The 25086-nt window shown below is 35.6% G+C and overlaps 1 protein-coding gene and 1 long non-coding RNA gene across 11 annotated transcripts in view; one reads left to right on the top strand and one right to left on the bottom strand.

Annotated features, from left to right (window-relative positions):
• The window catches only part of KCNT2 (potassium sodium-activated channel subfamily T member 2), a 151189-nt gene that overhangs the window by 99280 nt on the left and 26823 nt on the right, over positions 1–25086 (top strand). For 7 of the 8 annotated variants that reach the window (XM_056355486.1, XM_056355487.1, XM_056355480.1 and 4 more), the window contains 9 exons: positions 17–125; positions 4967–5023; positions 6132–6281; positions 7415–7644; positions 8311–8527; positions 9734–9839; positions 10122–10294; positions 15488–15622; positions 20652–20763. In XM_056355486.1, coding sequence (XP_056211461.1) covers positions 17–125; positions 4967–5023; positions 6132–6281; positions 7415–7644; positions 8311–8527; positions 9734–9839; positions 10122–10294; positions 15488–15622; positions 20652–20763 — 1289 coding nt within the window. The remainder of the gene's footprint in view (positions 1–16; positions 126–4966; positions 5024–6131; positions 6282–7414; positions 7645–8310; positions 8528–9733; positions 9840–10121; positions 10295–15487; positions 15623–20651; positions 20764–25086) is intronic. The other variant, XM_056355482.1, reaches the window with a different exon arrangement.
• The window catches only part of LOC130156741 (uncharacterized), a 52309-nt gene that overhangs the window by 25024 nt on the left and 2199 nt on the right, over positions 1–25086 (bottom strand). For 2 of the 3 annotated variants that reach the window (XR_008824586.1, XR_008824587.1), the window contains exon 2: positions 24939–25016. This is a non-coding gene — a long non-coding RNA (uncharacterized LOC130156741). The remainder of the gene's footprint in view (positions 1–24938; positions 25017–25086) is intronic. The other variant, XR_008824588.1, reaches the window with a different exon arrangement.

The following is a 25086-nucleotide window of genomic DNA, read 5'->3' on the forward strand; positions in this document are numbered from 1 at the left end:
CTTTTTGTTTCTACAGATCATGTTGTGTGTGAAGAGGAATTCAAATATGCTATGCTAGCTCTCAATTGTATATGCCCAGCTACCTCTACGTTAATCACGCTGCTGGTTCATACATCTAGGGGACAGTAAGTATATGCCACAATAAAAAAAAACACCTTATGGGAGTTGTGGCTGATATTCTTTGGAAAATAGCTTACCCTGAACTCCCAGACAAAGTTTTTAAGGAGAAATTGGAACTTTCTGCACAATAAAAGCATCGAGTTATTTTACTAAAGATACTGTTATCTCAAAAAGAAACTCCCCCCACCAATATTTAACCTTGTTGCCTGCTGTTGTGCCGCTTCCACAAGGTACGAAAAATATGTATTTCCAATGTAGTAGATTGAATTGTGTATTTATCACACAGTTCTACTTAACAACAGCAAGAGCCAAAAATGCCAATTTTAATATGTTAATGTGAAGTTCTGTTTTTGTACACATATAAAAATTCCTATTAATTCGGCTCAAAAAATGTTTTTATGATAACATGCAAAATATTATTTGCTATTCAGTGCCTGAATGTTAAGAAGTAAACATACATATGAAGAGATGGTTTTTAACATCATAACCACACTGCCAGAAGGGATACAGACACGGTCACAGTAGAACCTCTCTATATTTACCAAAAGAATTTTACCACATCTAGTATATCTCTGTTATGCTATGTTCTTGGAATAATAAGGTATTCTTATCAAAATGTTGTGGGAGGAGGGATGCATTAAAGAGTAAATCTCCAAATATATCTGTAGAAATGGAATATGTGCATATAGACTGCACAAGAGTGTATTTGGGAGTCTCGTAAAAATGCATACTTTTTTTTCGAGTAATCATGGACCCAGTAATTCCTTGATATTTACAAGCAGTGTTATTTAACCTTCTGTATTGCATTTATATATCCCCCTGTGCCCAGGATGGGGAAAACTGAAATTATTGCTAGAACTTTTACTACCAAGAACCACAAATGTCAAGATTTTAATGGCAGTATCTGTAGTCGAATCTGTTAAGAAGAAGACAACAAAATACTGTTTCTGTGCCTCCTGATAATCATGCTGAAATATGTTCTCCAGCTGCCTAGCATTCAGTATCTGACATGCACAGAATACAGAGCCTTTTTTAGTTATTTAGAAGAGTAATATTCTTAACAGCTAGCAGAGAATTCTCAGTCAGCACAAAACCAAACATATGAAAGGGAATCTGTTTTCTGCTATACTTAAGAACTCTGGCATTTCATTTTTAACACAGGCATATTGATCATTTATACAGATTCCCAACTATGATGCAAAGTAACTCTAATAGAATGCAAAAGCTCTTACTCGGAATTAACTGTTGTTATCAAGATTGTTAAAGTAACTGATTTCTAGTCTGGTCATTGTATACTAGGAACTAAAAAAAAATTTTTGGCACAAATAGTTGTCTGTGTTACTTTGAATCCTTCTTACAGAAACGTTACAAGCTTGCTGTATAAACACAGGAGAACTGGAAAAGTGAAAATGCCTAGTTGTTTCTTATACTTTAGTCAGCACTCATCAGAGCATTTAATCTTGGATGGGCTCCAAAATACTGAAAAATGGCAAACTTTGGACATCTTAGAGCACGTGTATTAATGCTGGACTAATTGGTTGAATAGATGTGACCGTTCCTTAAAACCACACTATATGTGCAAAAGTTTAAAACATTAGAGGAAAAAAACTTCAAAAATATTTCAAATTTGAGTACTCTTCGCAGTGCTAAAAATAACTCAAAAAATTAAGTATTTCTCTCCCAAAATACCACTTTCTAAGCTTTCAAGTTTGATATTTTTGCTACTTCCTTTCATTTTTGCTAGATGTTTACGTAATTTTCGGACTGGTGGAGTTTTTCTTGCCCTTTTGTTCCTTAAAACTGTTTGAGATCCCCTGGAAATGCTAGAATATTTTCTCAGAAGTCTAATTTAACTGTGATTTAAATTTTTCTTTAAATTTTTAAGTGCACAGATCTGTTCAATGTATGATAAAGTCGCCAAGTCAAACATTCAGAATTAGGAAATGAGGACAAAGCTGTCTTTTTGCTAGCCTGCTCTGATCCTATTAAAAACCTACTGTGCTGTTGGAAACATTAACTAATGGTATACTTGATCTTACTTCTTGCTTATAACTGAGTGTCAGGTAGGCCATGTTTAATCTGGAAGTTTTGTGTCCTCGAACGTTTAGTTAAGATGATCATTAACAACTAGTGATTTAACCATTGATTTTTAACAAGTATGCACTTCATGAATGTAATAATCTCAGTTCAAAGGAGGACAGTAATCACACATAACTGAAAAAGTCATATAAAATATTTAAATATGTGAAAATAATTTCTTTCCTGTATTACCTCTTCAGTGTCCCAATTTTATCAGCCTTTTTTATTCATAATTTTTATGTGTAATACCATCATTGATTTAAACCCTTGCTAACTGAAATAAACTCATAATTAGGTACAGGTATAAATCTGATCTTTAGAAATACTGTGCTTAAAGAAATTTATTTTCAGACTTTCTTACTGAGTATACAGTAATGCTTTAAGGGAAAAATTCCTTTCAAACTTACATTGTTCATAAGCATCTCTGGAGATTTGCACTGACTCTAGAGTGTTTGAACAGTCTTGGTAAAAAAAATGATTCTGCATTTCATTGTCCTCAGGGGGAAATCTGTTTTCAAAATAGTTATCAGTTTTGAGCTTCATCTTCAGGTTGTCATTATATTTGCAGACAAAACTGCTTTGGATTTGACAAATTTATAAATCAGAGTAATTGTTTGGGCTTTTCTGTAGATTTTTCTGATGTTGAACAACAGGTAAATTAACTGCTAATAGTTAAAAAAGTTACCTTTATTCAAATGAAAGATTAAGTTGGTGAACATTTGAGTTCGGTTAAGTATAAGTAAAAAGATTAACTGAAAACCGATTATTTAAGCTACAAATAAAAATGTTAACTATGTGTGCATTTATATCCAAACTAAATACTAACTTTGACATACATAATGAAGAGTATTTGTTAAATAGACTTCCAATAGTAACAGTGAACTGCTTTCCTTGTGTTGTGGTTTAACCCTGGCCGGCAAGCAAGCCCCACACAGCCGCTTGCTCACTGCCGCCACGGTGGGATCGGGGAGAGGATCAGAAGAGTAAAAGTGAGAAAACTCGTGGGTTGAGATAAAGACAGTTTAATGGGTAACACAAAAGCCATGCATGCAAGCAGAGCAAGCCAAGGAATTAATTCCCTGCTCCCCAAGGAGACAGGCAGGGGCTCAGCCGTCCCCAGGACAGCCGAGCTCCATCAGACAGAACAGTTACTTGGGAAGACAAACACCATAGTGCCGAATATCCCCCCTTTCTTCTTCTTCCCCATCTTATATATACACTCAGCACGACATTCTGTGGCATGGAATATCCCTCTGGCCAGTTCGGGTCAGCTGTCCTGGCTGTGTCCCCTCCCGATCTCCCATGCCCCTCCTGCCTCTCGCTGGCAGCGCCCAAGAAACTGGAAAGTCCTTGACTCAGTATGAACACCCCCAGCAACAACCAAACCCATCCTGTGCCATCAGCATTGCTCTCACACCAAACCCCAACACAGCACCGCCCAGCCACTGAGAAGAAAATTAACTCCATCCCAGCTGAAACCAGGACACCTTTACATGGGTTGTTGTTAAATTATCCTTTCATTGTCCTGGTTACTACCAGCACCTGCATTGAACTTCATGTAGAACTTGACTTTTAAATGCCTGTCAGTACTGACTTTGTTATATAAAAAGAACAGGTTTGAATTATGGGGAGACTGCAATGAAATGAATCAATGGCTTCCAACCTTGGATAATCTTCCTAAAGCGTATTCAAGGTCATTGGAAAGATTGTCATAATAATGAATTCAGGTTTCCATTCACAGAACCCCCATGTCTGTTGACTTACTTAACTTCCATGTAGTGGCTGGGAATGTTTGTGCAAGTTTTTATCACAGATAACAAAGTTCAAATGACTACCTGTGCCTTTCTGTTCCACAAGGAATGATTCTTCTTTTTCCATGGTATTTTAAGTGCATGTAACCAGAGGAGATTATCAAGGACCTGACCAGAATATTTCTTGCTTTTTGTTATTTCCCTGGTGAAAAGCCATTCATTAAGGGAAAATATGATCACTTTCAAATTCTAGCTTCTTAACATTTGTTAATTTAGTGAAATAATGATCTTAAATGACTCTCATTTTAATGGAATTAAACAGTTCATTGACAGTTCATAGATAAAACATTGTCCCAACTGTTTGTTGTACTCTTACAAATGAAGTGCTACTTATTCCACAGGGAATCTGTTTCCTGTATTTACAAAGAAATAGTGTGCCACTGTTAATAATATAACCCCATTTCTGATAATCACGAAGATAAGTACACTGAGAAATTACTGGAAGTTGAAGGCAATACTTAGCAGCAGAACACAGGCAAAATCATTATTCTTTGTAATCCTAATTAGAATGGTAATACAATAAACAGTAAACAAAAAGAAACATGTACATAAATTAAAAACACCTTATCTTTTGTATTATTATGTGAGAGACTGGGGAAAATGTTCATTTTCAAAGCAAACTTTGGCTAGCTCAACTTGCTATTAAAATTAAGGGAGGTTTGCTGCTGTTTATATGAACTGGCTTTGCTCTTTAATGCAATTTTTCAGATTAAACAAACCAGATGTAAATAATCCCATTCCCTTCTCAGCTGTTTATGGAATTCAAAACCTCAGTCTGTAAGACACCAAAACTCTACCTGGAATCTTATGTATAATATTCTTATTGATCTTAGTATTTATTTTCAATGTTACCTAGTTATCTAATTTAGTGGTAGAACTTTATTGAGTTTGTATTATGATCCAAAATATTGGAAGAAAATAGCTTTTCTGACTTGAACTTAATGTGATCTTTACAGAACAGACCCATGGGAAGCTTTTAGACAACTAACTGGAACAAAGCAGACTTTAAACAGGTAAACATTGTATTTTAGGAGAAAATGAAATATGGAGAATTTTTTTCTGTAATTACATTTCTAGTTCTGCTATTCTACATGTAGTGCACTTTGTTAACACTGCTGCAATAAAAGTGGTTTACTTATTTCCATCTTGAAACAAAATGTTCCTATGCTAACGGTGGAGATGAGTGATAAATTGAAGAAAAACAGAAATTGTGTGAAGATATTGAAAATGTTTAAATGAGCACAAAGGAGCGTGTCCCAGTATCTTGAGATCATAGCTCCAAGTGGCAAAACACAGAGCACATTTGTCAGTTTTATGTTCTATCTGCACATACATATATCTGTATATATATGCACCCATTATATCCAGGAAGACTCATATAGACAGAACCTTGTTTCTGCATGAAACTTAATAAAGAAATTCACAGAAGCCCCAAGTCTGCAAGTTCTGGTGTTCACTAAGGTTTGGAACATTTCCACTAACAGTCCATCTGGATAAAGAACGTTAGCTGCATATAGTAAAGGATGATATGCGTAAATGGTTAAGGTAATTATAGAAAGGAAGGTATACACTTGTCATAGTATACAAGGCACAGTAATTAAAAATGCCCATACAGTAAATGCTGAAGATAACCAACAAGCAAATGCAGGGGAAACCCCAGAAATTTTCCTTACAGATAAAGTGACTGAAGCCAAATGGGTCTTCCCTGCATAAGTTAATTTTAACGGTTCTACTTCAGACGGGAACCAGAGCACCTGCCGTGGAGCACCTGAAGGGGCTGTCTTTATGCACAGAATGAGTATGCTGTTGGTTTCACCTGACATCTTTAGATTGTAATGAATCTACTTATTAATGGTGTGAATTTAAAGTTAATTCAGCCGTCTCTCTCCTGATGTTAAAGTACATAATCTTATATGCCTATTACTTAGCAGAAAATGTTAATTTATTAAAATAATCTCTGTACTTACACTGTTACCAAGCTTTGATATCAAGTATTTCTTTCAGATTAGCAGATGGGACATTTTTAACAGACATTTGTAGTTTCTATTGCCATGAAATACTGTTTTGATTAGTAAGAATTCGACATTGTTTTAAATTATTCTCTACCTGTACATGTTTCAGGGAGAGTCAGCAGTCACCGGAACAATGGCAGAAAATGTATGGCAGGTGCTCCGGTAATGAAGTGTATCATATTAACCTGGAAGAAAGTACTTTTTTTGCTGAGTATGAGGGGAAAAGCTTCACATATGCTTCTTTCCATGCACATAAAAAGTATGTTGATTTTCCTATCAGCAATTAAAACTTCAAAAAACTAATTATTTGTTTTGCCTGCAATGTAACTTTGCATTCGAAGGTGCGGTATTACACATTACTGTGCTTCTGGGTTTAAATATCTGCCCATTAATATGTTTTGTGGATGTTTTTATGTACGTTACAGCTGGTCAGGGAAAAGCTCGTGTTGGTTCTGTATAGGGCGGCTCAGTCTGACAGAATAGATTACAAAGGATGTGTGGGGTAAGGCTGACAACCAGAAATAAACCTGCATCTTAGAGAGGTTGTGTGAGAACACCAGTCTCTTTCCATGTGCAAAATAATCTAGAAAAGGGTGGGTGGGAGGGTGTTAGTGTATTTATTTTTTTCATTTATTTAGGAGTCAGCTGGACATCTGGCTTCCTTTGTGGCGTGTTCATTTCATGCCAAATGTTCAATTGAAAGGTGGTACATGCTATATTCTGGTGACTGTTCAAAATAAACCCGTATTTTTTCTGTTCGATGCTATCATATCTTCTTTAGGTTCCAGATCATGCATGACTTATTCAGTGCTGCTCTGTAAGGAGAACATACAGACTAAAACCAAATCATGTATATTCCTATATATTTAACAAAATGGACGTATATCAAACCCTGAACACTGAGTTTATTCTCAAACTTAATAAAAGAGATTTTTTTTCTTTAATTCCTTATTTTCTTCCATTAATTAAATACATTTCTAGGAGTGAATTGCAAAAATAAATTCTGAAAATGGTTTCTATTGCATATGGATAATGGAACAATTTAACATGATCAATGCTTTTGCATATTATATATCCATTCTTCTACTAATATTTTCCCAGAGGGGACTATAGATCTGATTTAAAAAAAATCAACAGCATTAGAAGAATATTATCGGGGTTAAGAAGAACACTGGATTTCAAACACCTAGGGATCCGTGAACTCATAAAAACTACTTGAGCAGAAGTGGCCTATCAAGGAGACAACGTTTTTCAAACATTGGTCACAAAAATCTGCAAATGTTCATGATCTGCAAAATATAAAAATATACTGGAGGTTCATTTTTGACAGTGGAAATTCTGGTATATATGGGACTATGCAAAATGAACCATGCCTTTCCTTTTCTAATTAAGGTTTGGAGTCTGTCTGATTGGTGTTAGAAAGGAAGATAACAAAAACATTTTGCTGAATCCAGGTCCTCGATATATCATGAATTCTACAGATATATGCTTTTATATAAATATCACCAAGGAAGAGAATTCTGCTTTTAAGAAGCAAGAAAAGCACAGAAAAAAACAGGAATCAAAGTTATCTTACTGTGGAGCTTCTAGGTTGCCTGTACACAGTATAATAGCCAGCATGGGTAAGTAAAAAAAAAGCCTCACAACATATTCAATGAATAGTGCATTTTAAAGTGTTTAACAGTGTATTCCTAAAATTTTAAGAAATTATAATAGTGTGTGGAAAGAAAAAGCATTAAATGCTTGCCCTCCTATTTTCAAAAAAAACCACCCCAAAACAAACAAACAAAAAAGAAAACCGAACAGAAATAGGTTATGTTTTTCTTTTACTTGACAATATGGAATTACATTGCCGAAGACAGTTGTATTGAAAAGTAATAATAAAATGTACACAAAGCAAAACAACTGGGAAAATCACATGGGTAGTTTCTTTGTCATTCATAACTAGTTGTTTATAATAAGTTTTCATAAACGTCTTCAATTAATAAAATGCCCTTGCTCAATAAAAACCTACTGGTTGTTGGTGCATATAAATATGGATTAGTTATAGGAGGTATGATTTTTAAAAGGTATTTAAAAAGTTGTATTAATGGTCAGAAAAAGTGCTGCTTTGCAGGAAAAGACTTGCTCAGGAAGAGTTTACGTATTTGTTTTATTTTAGTGTAATAATCAATATAGTGTTCCTTTTAGTCTGTGGCAGTGTAGGCTGGTAGTCCCCACTAAATGCAGGAATGTTATTCAAATGTTTTGACAACCACATTGAGAATATGCTTTCAACTCTGCTTCAGGGACAGTGGCTATCGATTTGCAAGATGCAGGATGCCGAACGTCCAGCGGACCTACGCTCGCTCTGCCTTCTGAGGGGGGTAAAGAGGGCAGACGGCCCAGTATAGCACCTGTTCTGGAGGTTGCAGACTCATCCTCACTTCAGACGTGTGACCTGCTAAGTGACCAGTCAGAAGATGAAACTACCCCATCGGATGATGAAGTCTCTGCAGGCTTAGAGTATGTATATTAAATATAAAAACCATAATTTGAAAGGCTAATATTATGTAGGTGGCACGGATAATTTTTTGACATGCAGATCAATTCAAGCAGTTGTAGCAAGCAAGACCCATAAGGGGCAATTACAGTTATTCCCTTTTTTGAAATGCTGTTGTCTGTTAGCAGAATGCTTTTATGCCCATGTTGAAATTCAAAAAAACCTGATCAATATCTCCGTTTGCTGGAGATTTTCTATACTCGGTTATAGGTATCTCCTTTTTTAATAGCGTCTTTTATAGCTGTTTTTCTTGCATTCTATTGTTACACAGACAGGACTCAAATGATCTGTAAACAGAAGAGTACTTCTGAGAATGCAGTGATAATCAGATCGTTCAACAGGCTTGTTGAATAGGCTAGGTGTCTGACTTCAAAATGTAGGAATGAAAAAAAAGTATGAGACAAATCTATTACATCAAATTTAAAATGCATATTAAGCAATTATGTTTATTGGGATTATTGACAGGGATGTTAAAACTGAAATACACAATTAAGCCAATGGCTCACCTAACACAGTTTCCTATCTCTAACAGTGGCAAGCGTGAGAAGCCCCAGGTAAGATCATAAAGCTCCAATAAAAAAAATAATAGGACAAGCCTTCTAAAATCTGCAGGCTAAAATACCAGGATGTAAAAGGCCCCTCGTTAAAAACTAAGGCCAATTAGAAATTTCATCTCTTGCCATTTACAACTTATTCCAGCTATGTTTAAAGTATGTTATTAAAGCAAGAAAATAATGACCTCAATCATTCGTGATAATGTTTGAAAGAGAAATGGGGAAGGAAGAGCAGAAGTACCACAATTATTTCAGTTTTATTTCCTTTTTTTTCCTTCCCTAGAAGTTTCCAGAACATGCATCCAAAACACTAGGGCAGCACACTGATACATCAGCCCATTTCCAAAGATGCCTGTACAAAAAAACCCAAGCCAAATTCTTTTGGTCCAGAAAAGCATGATAGCTTTCACTAAATTCTATTGCATTGGTCGAAGCTACAAAATGTATTCCTTTGATCCTTATTAAACATAGTGCATTTCATGTATTTGACTCTGCTAGTCTACAGATAACTGCAAAACTTAAGACATTGGTATAAACATCCCACGAAATAGTTGTATAGTCAACTGTATAGTTTTCCTGTAATTTGCTATATTGAAAATGTTTGTTCTATTCTAGGTATGCCAAAGGCTATCCTCCTTACTCTCCATATATTGGAAGCTCTCCTACATTTTGTCATCTTCTGCATGAAAAAGTACCCTTCTGTTGTCTAAGACTAGATAAGGTAAAGGGAGTTTCTGTTACTGGGTACAGCTGCATTCTCATTTGTCTCTTGCATCTGAACAGTTAAATTCTGGTTTCTGCTCAGAGATGAGGTTTGTTCAGCACGTACTAAGCTATGATACATTTTCTCATCCTTTTCATGACCAAGCATTTATTGATGCCTGATCAGGCCCTGGGTGAGGTCACCTGATAAAATTTTCTACTTCTAATGGTAAAGGCCTTTAATGTCACATCTAAACCTCTTTATTCATATCCACTAAACTTGTTCTTATTTTGATTTCAGGGATGCCAACATAACTACTACGAAGATGCCAAAGCCTATGGATTCAAAAATAAATTGATTATAGTTGCAGCAGAAACTGCTGGAAATGGCTTATATAACTTTATTGTTCCACTCAGAGCTTATTATCGACCAAAGAAAGAACTAAATCCCATTGTATTACTCCTGGATAACCCGTAAGTAAATTTTAAGTTCTTTTTTTAGTGATATGTTTTAAATTCATTTTACCATTACTTCAATAGATGATCACTTCACATGGCCAACTTAAAATCAAAAACATTATGGCACATTTATTGTGGAGAAAAGTTAGTGACAGAAGTAATACCCTATGTTCACTGTCATACACAAAATTGACTTTTTATATGACTGTAAACGGCTATACTGAATTTAAATGTCCTTATGCTTCATGGCCAATGTTTCAGTTAAGTATTTCTTAAAAATGCCCAAAATAACGTGAATATTACTGCTAAAATCAAATAACTTCATAAATAGTGTAAAAAACAAGCTGTGCAACAGCTGTGCACAGCTACATGACAGCACTCCATTTTTATCACAAGGCACACAGACTTTTTATCACGAGGTACTTCAGTGGCCTGGGCCAGTTAGGTATGATTTTAGTAATTTTAGACTCTTAAGATAAACAATTCTTTAAGCTAGTAGGACACGCACCCACTTGGCCTATGTTTATATGAAGTCATGGAAGAAAATGAAAATCTGCAATATTATCTGGAGATTACTGAAATTCTTAGCCTGTCTTGCATTATCTGTTTAAAATTTCAGGCAACTTCTTCTCTGGCAAGACTGAATCATTTACAATCTGACAATGAATGAGACTTTTTTGGGGGGGGGGTGGGGGGCAACACTTTGGTACTGCTCAAGTACTTAAAATCACAATTTGGAAGACACAGAAATGGAGGTTAGCTGCATATAGAAAATTAGATCAAGCTATGAAAGCACAGAAATGTCTCATGGGTTCGGATTCCAAGTTGACACTTCCTTTTGCATATATATATCTTCTAGTTTTAAGTGATTTATTATATAAAGACGTGCTGTGAAGTGTCCTGATTTTGCCTCGGAAAGCTCTTAGTGAAGCCGTATACACCCGTGTTTCCAAAACCAAAGCTTTATAATGTTCATATTATGCTGTAAAGTGAATTACACAAATTGGTAAGAGCCTAAATTAAGCCAAAGGACTTCTGATTTGCAACTTGCTGAAGATGAAAGATGTGAGCATACAGTGCCCTCTTGTGCTTGTTCCTTTTTCCATCAGGGTGCCCGAATTTCATGCTATCGTGACATTTTATGGCTAAACCCACTTCTTATTAGCATAAAGTAAAAGCTATTGTTGCTAATTAAACTAATACCTTAAGTGTTATCTCCCTCTGTAGCGTTTGCAGTGACTCCTCTGAAAGGCCAGCATTTGTGGGACTAGAGAAGCTGGCTGAAAAGCCAGCATGCTTTCCATACCTGCATGAGGTGGAATTCAGACTGCCATTCCAGTCAACTGGAATTTTGAAATTTACTTCATTGGACTTAGGAATTTGGCCACCTTCAGTGACCCTATCTATGCCCTGGTGTTATATTCCTATTTTCTCTATTTATCAAGACAATTTATTACAGTATGTTTATTCTGATACCTATACATCACATGTGTTTTAAGATTCCCAATGTTTCTTTGTATGTAAGAAGAAACACGGTAAAATTTACGATTAAAGAAACAATGCAATAAAATACAGTATCTTAGTTTTCACATTTCATTTTAAAAATAAGGTTTCATCTAAGATGGTCTCATTGACTTGAATGGAGCAGTTGGCATGAAAAACCAAATGATGGTTGGGTTTCCACTTCACATTTTAATTAGAAATTCTCACTGCTTATTTTAAGTACTCCTAAGTCATGCACTGGAGTATAACTTGGTAGGGTGTCTTTTAACATCAGTCGTTCATTTTTATATTTGGAATTGTACTGTGCCATAAAATTTCTGATTTAAGAGGTGCTTTTTTTTAGTATAAGCATGTTAATTCTGATCATTCTTTATGATCACAGCAAAGTATTGATACACAGTTTAGAACAGTTATTTCTTTTTTAAAAAAAAGCTACCAGTTTATTGAAATATTTCAGAAGAGATGCCGCTGTTGTGATATTGTGTTTCATTTTGTAATCCCATTTGCTGCTTAGGCCAGATATGCATTTTCTGGATGCAATCTGTTGGTTTCCAATGGTTTACTACATGGTGGGCTCTATCGACAAGTAGGTGAAATAACTGTTAGAAAACCTAACATTGTAGTGCTCAGTGGTTTGTGTGTATTGTCATTGCATGTTTAAGTGTGTGTTGTATTTGAAGATGAACTTTTTGCATGCGTGGTTTGTGTTTGTGTACTGTAATTTGGGATTTCAAATTTCTGACTTGTAAAGGATATCATTAGTGAAAAGTGTGACAGGGAACACAGGTTAATATCTTCAAAAAGTTAAAATTAACACTTCCTTAGTTGCATTAAGATGTTTCTGCAAATTGCCAGATTATAGCCTTGATTCTAATGTCGTTCTGTATTTAGTTATTATTTGTTTGGATTACTGACTGGGGCTGGTAGCTGCAGAATGTAGACAGTCTGGAATGTGTCCAGCAGTCTTCAGCTACTGCTACTTAAACTATCACCTACCTCTACATTTCTGTCTTCACCTATGCTAACATGTGTTTGCATATGTAGGTTTAGCAACATAGATTTAATGTAAAACTCAGGCAGAAATAAGAAAATAGCAAGGGCTCACTGCCATTTTAGTAAACTCCTGTGTATGGAGTGTCAATTTAGAGAAGAAAATGGTTTGCTTTACTACATTGCTAATATTGAGTTGGGGCTACAAGCCCGTAATACTTATTCCCCAAGTAGAAAACAAAATCATTATTTCCTACTGTGAAATAACAGAATCCAGTTTTTCTATGAGAATTCTGGAGAGTCAACATTTCTCCATCTCAACCTGTTGTAACAAGGGCTTTAAAACTACTTACAGTAGTGATACGGTTACAAATTTACCTTGGTGATGCATAGTCATTGTGAGATTTGCAAAGAATCTACAGGAATGTTTTTCACCTTCTGCATTTTTCCTCTAAACCAACAGTGTCTCACGTTGTTAATATCTACTACTTTCTTAACTCTTTATTCCAAAAAATTATAAAAAGAATTCATACCAGCAGAGTAATTGAATTGACTCACAGTATCCAAAACCACCCATAGATGTTAAACTAGTTTTTTTGAACATGGAAAATAAAACTTAATTAAGTTTTCTGAGTTTATTTCAAAAAGAAAATCACCAGAGCCCTCCCTATAGGTGTTCTGTTTTCAGAACCGAGTACATAAAAAAAAATTAAGTGTGTAGTCTTTGAAATAAGTCTTTGAAATGCAGAATGCTAGAGTTTAAAGTAATACTAGCATGAACTTCTGCATATCTTCTGACAATACAATCACTTCAATTCCTGGTGCAATAAGCGATCATATCTGGGGGGGGGGAGTGTTGACATCTTTTCATCAATAACAATGCTTTTAACAATGTAATTCATACTTATCATGTACAAGTAATAGAAGTTTACCATCCTTAGCTAAGAACAATAATGTAAAATATGAGAAGCCTCCTTTGTTATTTAATGAGTATAGCATACATTCCCAAAGTACCACCTCCTACCTTTAAGTATCTAATCTATTTGTCATTTGATCACCTGGCATAAAATGTCATCACCTTAGAAAGAAAACTACCAAAGGACTTACTCTCTTTTACCACTCCAGTATTAGAAGTGGGTGGCCTGCAGAAAAATAGCTTTACCAAAATTCATAGATGGCATGAACTTTTTTACAATATGTCGTTGAGTAGTAGATACCTGTTCTACAGTCTTCAGGTAAAAATTATTTGAGATCTGTAACTGAACAGATTTCACAGTTGTGTAGAAATATATTCAGTATTAAGAAAGCTATAGCTAGAGGTACTAGAGAACTAGAATTATAATACTTCTAAACCAACATTTTTTAAATTCTCCACAAATCAGCTGAATGTAACTGCTAAAATAATAGCTGTTGAGCTTGTGAAATGTTGAAATGCATAAAAGCTGCGCCTTTCAGAATATGCTGCTATGTTCAAGAATCAGCTGGGAGACCAAAAAAGCAGAAATAGATTGCTCAGAGAAAGTTTAGAGTTCTACTTGTGCACTGAAGTTTTTAATATAGCTCATATAAAATACAGCCTTTCTTTTGTTGTAGTAAACCATCACTGTTATTGCACAGTTTCAAAAATAATTATATTATGTATTTGTTTTGGAAGAATATGTATAAAACGTAACAACAACAAAAAAAAACAAACCACAAATTTGTAGAGATTTCCTCACTCAGAATTTCAAAAATAGTTTATATTAGGTTACATAAACTTAAGAAGATCATTACTGAAAAAACCCCACTGTATCAGGACAATTAAGACTTAATTAATTTTACAGATTGCCAAATAAGAAGCAATTACAATGACAAAATAGCTTTTCAGCTTGGAAGTAAACAGAATGATGCAAAAATTTAGTTTTCCAGGTTCCCTTGGAAGCAAGAAATTCACCTTTTCATCTTATTTTCACTCACTTAAAAATTGCTAGGTTCCTAGCAGTCTTTATCATTATGGAAAACATCCTTTCTAAACTTTTCAAGGAGTGCTTGGCTTCTATGGAAAATATTATCGTTAAAACAACTGAAAGATGCTTCATTTGGCAAACAGAACTATAATGCCTGATGAGAACTGTAACTCAGCTGTCTGTGTGTGTTTTCTATGGTCAGGCTTCACAGGGAACAGTGTCCAGTGGCATGCAAAGTTTTATTGATGTACAGCTGCTCCTAAAAGCATCAGGAGAACCCTACAACTCATAGATTAACCTAAAAGAGGAATGTATTAAATGTCCTGGTAGAACATTTATCAGCATTTTGAAACTGAAATATAAAGGTGGGGAAGAGCAACCCAAAGCATTTATTTGGGTCTATTTATTGCCAAAAGTAACTAAAGTGAAGCAAGTTCTTGCTGCATGTAAGGACATAAAATAAGCCTTATGTTAAAAGCTTATTTTAAAAAGCTGAAATGTATCATTTTAGCAAAAGGAGAGGGACTGTAACAACCTACTGATGTGCATTTTGTATGACTTCAAGGAAAATAATTATGCATATGCTGTTCTATCAATTAATTGAGATTATGTAATTGCTATAGATTATATCGGAAATTATGATACATACATGGAGATGAAGGGAACCAGCAACTCACCCTGTGATCTGCAAATTCCAGCCATCCCTAATCTTTTAAGTGTTCCATGCTTAAGTTGCTTGTTTCTTTCTCCCTCTTTTTCTTCACAAAAGCCTAGATGACTTACTAAGATGTGGGGTCACCTTTGCAGCTAACATGGTGGTGGTGGACAAAGAAAGTACAATGAGTGCCGAGGAGGACTACATGGCAGATGCTAAGACTATTGTAAATGTTCAAACACTCTTTAGGTAATTCATTTTTGCGTTCTATCTATACATCCTCATCAATCGTGAAATATGTAATGCCTTTGTTACTCAGGTAAGAAATTATTTCTTTTTCTTCCTTCTACTTAAATTTTCCCTTATATGAATTTGTGTCTTACATGGGCAAACCTTTTTCCACCCTGCTTAGCAGTACACTCAGAATCCTGAGGTATTCTTCTGAAATCTCAGATAAAATTCTGCAAATCCCCAAACTGGATGATCATTTAAAAAGTCAACTGTCAGGTTTGGAGGAAGGAAAACAAAGCCACTCTTAAAGACTTAGAACCAAATATAGTTGTGAAAAGAATTTTTTCCTCTGTGCAGCAGCCTTTCACGGTAATTCTAAAGCCAGTATGTAAAGCAGATCCTTTTAATGCTGAAAGGTAAGGAATGCATCACTGGAGTTAGTAGTAAGGGTTCATACTTGGTATATTTAGTTTTGAACAAAAGTTAGGTTTTTAGGCACATATATGCAACATTACATATGACAACTACATACTAAGAGTCGTAAAAGAATAACTGAAAGCAGAGTGAAAAAATTACCAGTCTAATAAAGAGGCTGAGAAGGCAGTGCTGTGATGAAGGGCTAAACACTCTGAGATTTCCTCTTCATTTGAGAACCTCTCCTGATTAAAGCCTCGCTTTGTGTTAAATACCTGGATTCAACAGGTAGCAAAAGATAGGTGTCTCTTCAAACTGTGAAAAAAGGTCTTATTTGCTTAGAGAACTAAACACACTACACAGTGAGCTATGAAATGCTTCGCTGAAATGGGGCTTAAGCCGAGTGCTTCCTGCTGGTCGTTCTAGTAAGACCTGGACAAAAGTCTGTCCTTCCCTAGAGGATTCAGTATCATTCACCATTGCTGCCCTTTCATGTGTCAAGCCTTCCGCTTAAGACCAGAAGGAGATGCATAGTAAAGGTCTGTCGAAAATCTGTCAGTGTTTTAGAAAGCTGAGCTCATTAAAACACAGGTATTTCAATCAGGAGATTTTCTTTTAATGCAGCGGTGTGTGAGAATGCAGTTAAACGCTGTTAGAGCTTGTGTGTGTGCTAAAAAGAGGCAAAATCTACATTACACAAGAAACTTAAGTTGTGTCTTTTTTCTAACAGTTTTTGAATTTGTACCCAGTACTAGTACAGGTATGCGTGTTTCATAATCACACCTAAATTTAACCTAGAAACTGTAATTGAACTTAATCTGTGCATCATTCAAGTTACTCTTAATTATATTGTGCTAGGGTATCTCACTGAGGTTTTGACATAGGCCACTTAAAGTTTTCAGAAATACATTTTATCCCTAAATTCAAAACAGAAAAATTAGTTGAATGAAAATTGAAACTTATAAAGCACTAGTTGATTTTTCCTGTAGTATTGTTCGACTTTGTAAAATACTTTCTAAAAAAACGCAAAAAAAAACAAAAGGAAAAAGATCATAGTAGTCCACTATGTACCATAGGTGTCCAACTAGAACAACTTCCTGTATAATCATTCAGTTGTCTTGCACAATGCTAACAACTAGGTGGCAGCTTTAACTCATGTATAAATTATATGTATCTGGTTCAGCATAATTTTAAGACTGCATGGTACATTTTACACATATCAAAATTGATCAGAATAAATCTCTTGGTCTAAGTCTTCACAATGCTTTCCCAGAAAACTTCTAAACTTTCACAGTAGTGAAAATATTGAAATATTTATTATAATAATAAATATATTGAAAAATAGTGAAAATATAGAATATAGTGTATTCTATACTTTTTTTCTAATTTTTTTTCTCCGTAGAACACGTACAATAATTTCACTTTATTTTTATATTATGTAAAAATTGTAGAAATCAGTAAGCTTTGGGAAGAAGCAAAAGGTAGTGGCATTTACCTGTTCCACAGAATAAATGTCAGTCATTGTGCCAAGGTAAATACTTTGTAAATGAACCCTAAAAATATGTTTTTTAAAAAAAGTGTGCTGCTGTACCCTCTGGCCTCGGTTGCCAGTTCTCATATACTTGCTCTGACATTATTCCCTGGTTTACATAAATTTGTAAGCTTGCTTTGCCAGAAGAGTGTGTCCCCCACACCTTAGAAGACAGGTGCATTATTTATAACGACAAGGTTATTGGCACCTTTAAGGTTAAAAACTGTTCCATACCAATTAAAACTGTGACACAACACTAGCTTATCTGACTTAATTATGGCTAAAAGGAGTACAGAAGTGTGACTCAAATGGTCACACTGACTAAAAAAGGAAAACTTGGGATGGGAAAAAACAGGTTAGCGTAGTTTAAAAGTACAAGAGGAGATTACTAGGTTTGGACTGTGTCCTGGAGATGCTTTCCACTTCTTCACGTGAAACATGAACCCGACTGTTGAGTCCCTGCTGACAGCTGCGAGTCCACCTCGGCAAAACCGTGAGTCTGTACTAGAACAAGTGTTTGTATTTACTCTTGCGTTCTATTACTTTCTATTTAATTTTCTAAATAATTTCTATTCATTAACAGCTCGGGTAATTAAACATTGGTGTTTGGGAGGCCCTGTTTTTCAGTTTTTTAGTAGCTTAAATCTTGAAGGCTATGTTTGAAATACTGCAAGAAGCCTACTGACAGCAGTACACCCAAGAAGTCAATAGCTTGGCTGGTTGTCTAGCAGCCAGCACCAATTTACATTTAAATCAAATGAGATGTTATGATGTCATTACCTTATTTTCTTGGTATATCTCTTTGCTTTGGCAAAGAACTAAATGCATCTCTTGCTTGTCTGATTCCCAAACACTGGTGCAACAGCAGCCCATGTCTTCCATCAGACTGGTTAGGGCTTTCTCTGCCCCATCCAGGCCTTTTTTACCAGAATAGGATAAAGAGAGGGATCTTTGCACAGAAGTCACCTGCTCTGGTGCTGAAAGCTTTCAGGCAGTGTGCCTTACACCCAGGGCAAGAGGCAATCTCGCCCTGACTGCCTGGAAGGTTATTGCCTCCGATTCCCCTGAAAGGCACTCTCAAGTGAAATAGGGATTTTACCAAGACCAGGTTTGAAACTGACTTCCTAATACGAATCATTTTTTGTATCTTGGTAGTAAACTAAACCCATCTTTAACAGAAACCTAGTGACCTGCATTTTTTCATTTAAGTTGTGTGTATTTTATAATTAGATCAGCTTCTAATTTCCTGTTACTCTTAGTTCTGAACGTTTTGTTGTTATTTTTCAAATATGAATGTCTGTCCTTTAATGCAGCAATGTGAGAGAATTTCCAGCCAGCAGAAACTTAAGTAATTCTATGCTACCTGACACAGAATTAACGCAGAGGAAATTTATGCTTCTTCCTCAGAACTTTAACACGTTTGTTAAGCTACTTAATAAGTACAAGTTCATACCTACAAGTGTGATATTACTGGGATTTTTTTTTTTTTCAGTTTTCACAAACACTTCATAGGTTTTTATAACACACAGCATGCAAGCAAAGACGTACCACAGTTGCCTCTCAAGGGTGTGGTTCTAGTTATTATATAGGTATTTAACCTATGCATGCAGACTCCGTTCCCTAAGTGCCTAATCTTTGGTAGGCCATAAGCAGACTTTGTATAACAACACTGCACCACTCAGAGTTTGTATCAAAATCTGACTGTAAGAGCTAAAAAGGTACAGAAATTTCTGAGCAGGTACAATGCCTTTCAAACTACAGTGTACACAAATGGTTACTGTTCAGTGGTTCACGTTCTCAACCACTTTGCCAAGTTTGGTTTTCCTCATAAAATCACATTTAATATTTGGTTTTTCACAGTGACATGATAGCTGCTAACATTAGAATGGCTAGCATTTCTGCCATCATATGTTCAGAGCATGTTTGGGATCGTGTGGACATTACCAGTCTACGTTTTGCATCCACAGACCTAGGGCTGTATTGCAATAATATGTCACTGATGCATACTGACAGATAGTTTTGACAGATGTTTCTCCACCTTCCTCTCTGTTTGAATTGCCATTTCAGTGAAGTCTCTCCATACAAAAATGAGGGGAAAAGACTAAAGACTTGCAAAAAGGTGTATTGGATTCCATCTGACACTAATTTACTAAATTCAGCTTTCAAGAAAGCCACTATAATTTTTATCTGAATGAAGCAAGCCACATTAATGATGTCATTTGTACTACAATTATCGATTGTCACATGTAGCTAAGTACTTTCACAATCAGCAAAACAGATTACAAAAGCACATTTCAGTTTCTGATGCTAATCTGTCAGTAATGATCAATCTCAAATAATAATAATCTGAGTTCTATTCCAAGTTTTTTAGTATTTGCATTTCATAAACTGCAGATTTCTTTCTAGTTCTTAGGGCTGTGAGGACTGGGGCGGGGCTTTTTAGTCTGCTGCATGAAAACCTGTGTAATTCAGCCAGATCAGAGTTAAGCTTTCTTCACTGTTTTTTGTTATTGGAAATCTGAATTGGTGTTCATTTATAAATATTTTGTATATATAAATATTTCACGTGAGAACATAAGTATACATAAGCATTCATTTTCTCAGCAACTCCCAAGAAGTGTCAATTTTTGTCTATGTTGCTCAGTCTGTGGACACAGCATACAAACAGAACTAAAAATAAAAATAAAAATCAAACTGAAAGATCACATAAGCCAGTTCTTACAAAATTGTAGTTTACATGAAACCAGATACTAAGTACAGCCTGTACAGTTTTGCATTTTTTGTTGTTCCCTACAAATTTGTGTCATTTTAGAAATTACTAAATACAATCTCTGGTAACGAAATGAAATGTTTCCTTTCTAGCTTTAACGTATTTTATAAGCTCAACCTTTGAATGTGTTTTTTCTTCTTTTTGAATTCTACGGAGAATGTTTTGTAGTTCTGCTATTATACCAGCATTTCATTGTGCTAAATAACACCACAGCTTTCAGGAACTTCATTAAAAAACGTGGGCGTGGGCACAAGATACAGCAGCATTACATAGAGCCTTCCATTTGTGAATTCTTACTAGAGGTATAACTGTTACATTCTTTTAAAATACAGGTTGTTCTCAAGCCTAAGCATTATCACGGAACTAACTCACCCAGCCAATATGAGATTCATGCAGTTCAGAGCCAAAGACTGCTATTCTCTTGCTCTATCCAAATTAGAAAAGGTAAGGAGATTTGCCTCCCCCTACCCCCAACCGAAGTGTTATCATTTTAGCGTTTTGTCTGATTTTGTAACAATGCTTTCAAAACATTCTGAAACAGTGAAATCATTTTATGGTCACAGAGCTAATGTAAAAGATTATTTTTTGCAGATTCTACCCTCATTTAAGAATGAAGTTTAATACTATATTGTAAAGTGATGGAACTCAAATCAATCCACCAATGGTGTGGTGGAATTTTCTCAAGGAAAACTGAGTATTTTTGGATGACTGAATATTTAGAGCTAGTATGGTTTTCCAGGAGGCTGCCACAGGCAATTAATGTGGAAAATATTTTTATTGAGTAAACACTTAAGATATTTACAGCTTTTATTATAATGTATTTTTTATTCCAAATCACTTTAAAGGGACTATAGTTAAATACTCTGTATACATTTCCATGTATCTGTATGGGGTGTTTGCATTAACTGTGACAGTTTGAGAAGAGCAATTGTACTCTGTCGAGGGGCAGTGCCAGTGCCAGTGATGGTAAGGATAGTACCACTACTTAAATGCTAGATAAAAACCTTCATATTCTATACATTTTAGTGCACATGTTGGCATTTTCAAGCTGTGGAATAGGGAGGCTATACGGAGATAAGTCTAATTTAATCTGTTTGTCCAAAATACTGTTGCTAAAATAATAGAGGGAACATACAAAGTAACATTGTGCAGCTGTTTAACTTGGTAAGTTTGAGGGCAATTCTCTTTTTTTACAGATCTTCATTTTGATCTGACCTACCTACTTATGCAGCCCACAAAACTTAATGGTATCACTTTCGTGATCTTTCAGGCTGTTTTCTGAGTTTATAAGACAATATCACTGGGCCAGTCTTCAAGGACAGAGAGATCTTTCACTCCAGTCGTCTTTTTTCCCCCTTCTTATCAGTCTAGGTTCTCTTGTGCAGCCCCCCAATCTCTTTACCTCAGATATCTTGCATATCTTGGCAAATTTGAATTAATGCTAAAGTCATTGTCATTCTACAGAATTAGCACATAATTCCCATTTCCTAGCTGTACAGTAAATTTCCTGGATTTTGGCGATTTCAGATATTTCACTGAATTTCAGATATTTCACTATTTACTGTATATTGTTCACATCGCTTATTTTATTATATATTTAATGGAAAACAAACTTTACATACAAACTTATCTTCATGGGCCAGCTCCCAGTTTCCTCAACAAGAATCGAATTCTGCAAAAATTTAGCCTATCTAGGTGAGATAGGGTAAGTGCAGAAGTCAAATCTTTTACTCAGTTGACTATCATGCTTACATTTCAGCCACAAGATGTAAATACCTGGGTCAGCTTTTGTGATTTATTGACCTTTGTCTGAAACAGGACAAAGGCTTAATTGTATTTAGGGGGTATTCTGGTAAGCACATAAAATGGAGAACTGTGAGAAAGCTAGACAAAAGCTGTTACACAAAAAGAGGAGCAGTTTGCAGTGGGAGGCACATCGTCATTTGGGTTATGCCGTTCCCACTGTCCATTAAGGGTTGCACCTGTGGTTCTTCGGTTTTAGTACTCCCTCCCTTAACGATAACTTCAGGAGGAATAAGCTGGCACTGGCTGGAATCACGCATTGACATTTTATTCAGGGCAACAAGTGCCAACATCTGGATGGTGTCTTCACGACGATGTTCCAACCTAACTTACTTCCTTGGTGTGCTATAACTGACAGCAATTTTTATTTTTTTTAGAGCATATTCCCTTAATTCATATAGTTTGGTGATAAGGGGAGATAAGACTAGTAACAGCTTTACTAGTGTGTGGTGTCTACAGTTGCTTTTGGAATACTCTGTGGGCTGTAGCCTGTCTACTTCAATGCAGCGAAACCAGCATTTTTATCTCTGTTCTCTTTATTGCTTTATATAGGCTCCTTCATTTTTCCAGCAAAGATTCTGGAAATTGTTAGAAATATTATAACTTCTTCCCTATCCTTATTCATCTACTGTGCAAATGCAGAATTGCGAATATAGATTGGAAGCTGAAGAGTTAATTCTAGCCAAACTATGCTATGCTGAAATAGAGGTGGTAGATAAATTATCTTAAAGAAAGAACATTTTGTTCATTGCTGTTGAAGTTGCCTGCTGTTGATATTTCCCACTCATTTCATCTTAACATTTGCAGGGAGCACTTCACAGGTGGTGCTGTAGCTCATTTGATGTTTCAGAACTCCCTCATGCAAAATGAAAGGCAAATAAAAACTCAAGTAAAAATTATCTAATGCAGTCAAATGTACAGTTTATTATTATCTCTGCATTAAGCACCTCATTTTCAGACAGACTAAAAAATTCAGGCAAGCTGCCTTCAGGTAGCACTGAAACACACATGCAAAATTGACTTTTCAACCTAATGGGCTGCAGAAAAAATATATACAACTCAAAAGTCCATCTGCTGTTGCAGCTGCAACTTTCCTCATTTTAGAGGGAAATAAATCTGAACACCAGGCTCAGCACTGATGTAGGAGAAAGCAATGGCCCTTATTCAACAGGGAAAAGGAAAAATAGAACATGCATGGTCTAAACTTAAAACATGTTCTCCATTTGTCTTAGATAAGAAAAAATATGTGATAACCACCCCCTCTTTCTTCAAAGAAAAGGTTTAGAATGTCTTGGATAAAAGAGTCATACTTTAGTTTTCTGTATTATTTTTTAATTTTCCAAGTAAATATTGCAGGTGTCAACTGAAGGATAAACAGTCTAAACCTTTAAGCGATCATTTTAAAACCTGTGCAAATTTCTGTATCTTTCAATCAAACCATTAATACTGTGATTTTTTTATCTTCCGCAAGGCTAAGCACATACATGTTAGGTGAGCAGAAATCATCTGGGATGGCCCAGCGTATTTGCGGTGATATATACAAAGCCAGGCTGTGGTTTTCGCCTTCAATCAAGGACAGAGCATGCTGTCTCCCTTTGTTTTTAATATTGTTCATTTTTTAAGCAGATTTGAAGTAACATTAAATAATGGCAAGCAGTAATGATATATGGGTTATAAAAAATAGATTGGTACCTCTTAATTGGTTTACGTCTCTTTTTGGATGGATCTCTAATGGTTTACATCAGCTACAATTCTAAAACTATAGAAATAATAAGCATACACATTTGGCTGTTGAACTGTCAGGTTTTTAGAAAGCTGTTCCAGATCAAAACCAGAAAGCTAATCTGTTCTTGCCAAAAAGGTAGAACAGAAGCCCATAGTCCAAAATAATGTAAACTGTTATTGATCCAGAATTCCCTTATGTAAAGAAAAGGACTGTAAAGATGTTTCCATGCCCAGATTTTTGTTCAGTCTTGTATATGACATGGGCAACAACTGACATTTACCAAAACTAACCGTGCACTGTTATAAGCCACTACTTCTGTCACCCTTATATGTTCTTGCATGATCCCCAGCCTGCCCACCTCATCCTTGTGTGTTCATTACAGTAATTTTGCAGTTTGTATGCAACAGTTGCAGCCTATCATGGCAGTTCCCATATTACCATCTATATTGGTAGAGAACATCTTAAAATCAACATGGGCCCTAGATCTCTCTCAGCCACCAACAGAGTGGCCAAAACAAGGTTTCACGTTGGTTTGGGGCTGGTACTTTGTTGGTATCATAGAATTAACTGTTATGAAGGAATAGGTATTTATTTAGAAATAACAAAAACATAAAACCATGATAAAAGAGCCCTAAAAAGGATTTAACACAAAAGACAATGAAATAAACTAAAAATCTTATGAACTTGACCTTCTGGCCAGATGGTCTTTAGTATTCTCCCAATATGCAAAGCCAAAAGGAAGTAATTAACTTCAAATTAAATAGCCTATATGGAAGAAGCACATGCTAAGAACATCTCAAAACCACCAGTGTACAGCTGTTATTGCTTAGAAAGAAAGCAGTAAAAGTTCTGAGCTTCCTGACTTGAGCAAAGCCACACACATAGGAAGACTGAGGATGAAGTAAAGATCTCCATCTATTAATAGCTGGGTCTTAAAATGTCACCTATATATGTGAAGTTCTACAAGACACCTTTGTGACATCATCTTATATTTCTATTCCTAGAAATGATCTATGATTTTGGAGTTAATAAGGAAGGGGATATAACTACTTAAAGTATCAGGGAAGGAGCTCCTGGGCATCACACTTACCATGAAATAAAACTGCTGGGGCATTCTGGCACACTTCTGGCTTCCACATCCACAGTATTCTCTGGGAAGTGAATAAGTCTGCAAGTCATAAAGCAGAACTCAAAAGAGATTTGTGAGAAATACAATTATTACTCAAACACTTTGCATT

Source organism: Falco biarmicus, chromosome 11 (assembly GCF_023638135.1).
Source record: "Falco biarmicus isolate bFalBia1 chromosome 11, bFalBia1.pri, whole genome shotgun sequence".
NCBI classification, from domain to species: domain Eukaryota; kingdom Metazoa; phylum Chordata; class Aves; order Falconiformes; family Falconidae; genus Falco; species Falco biarmicus.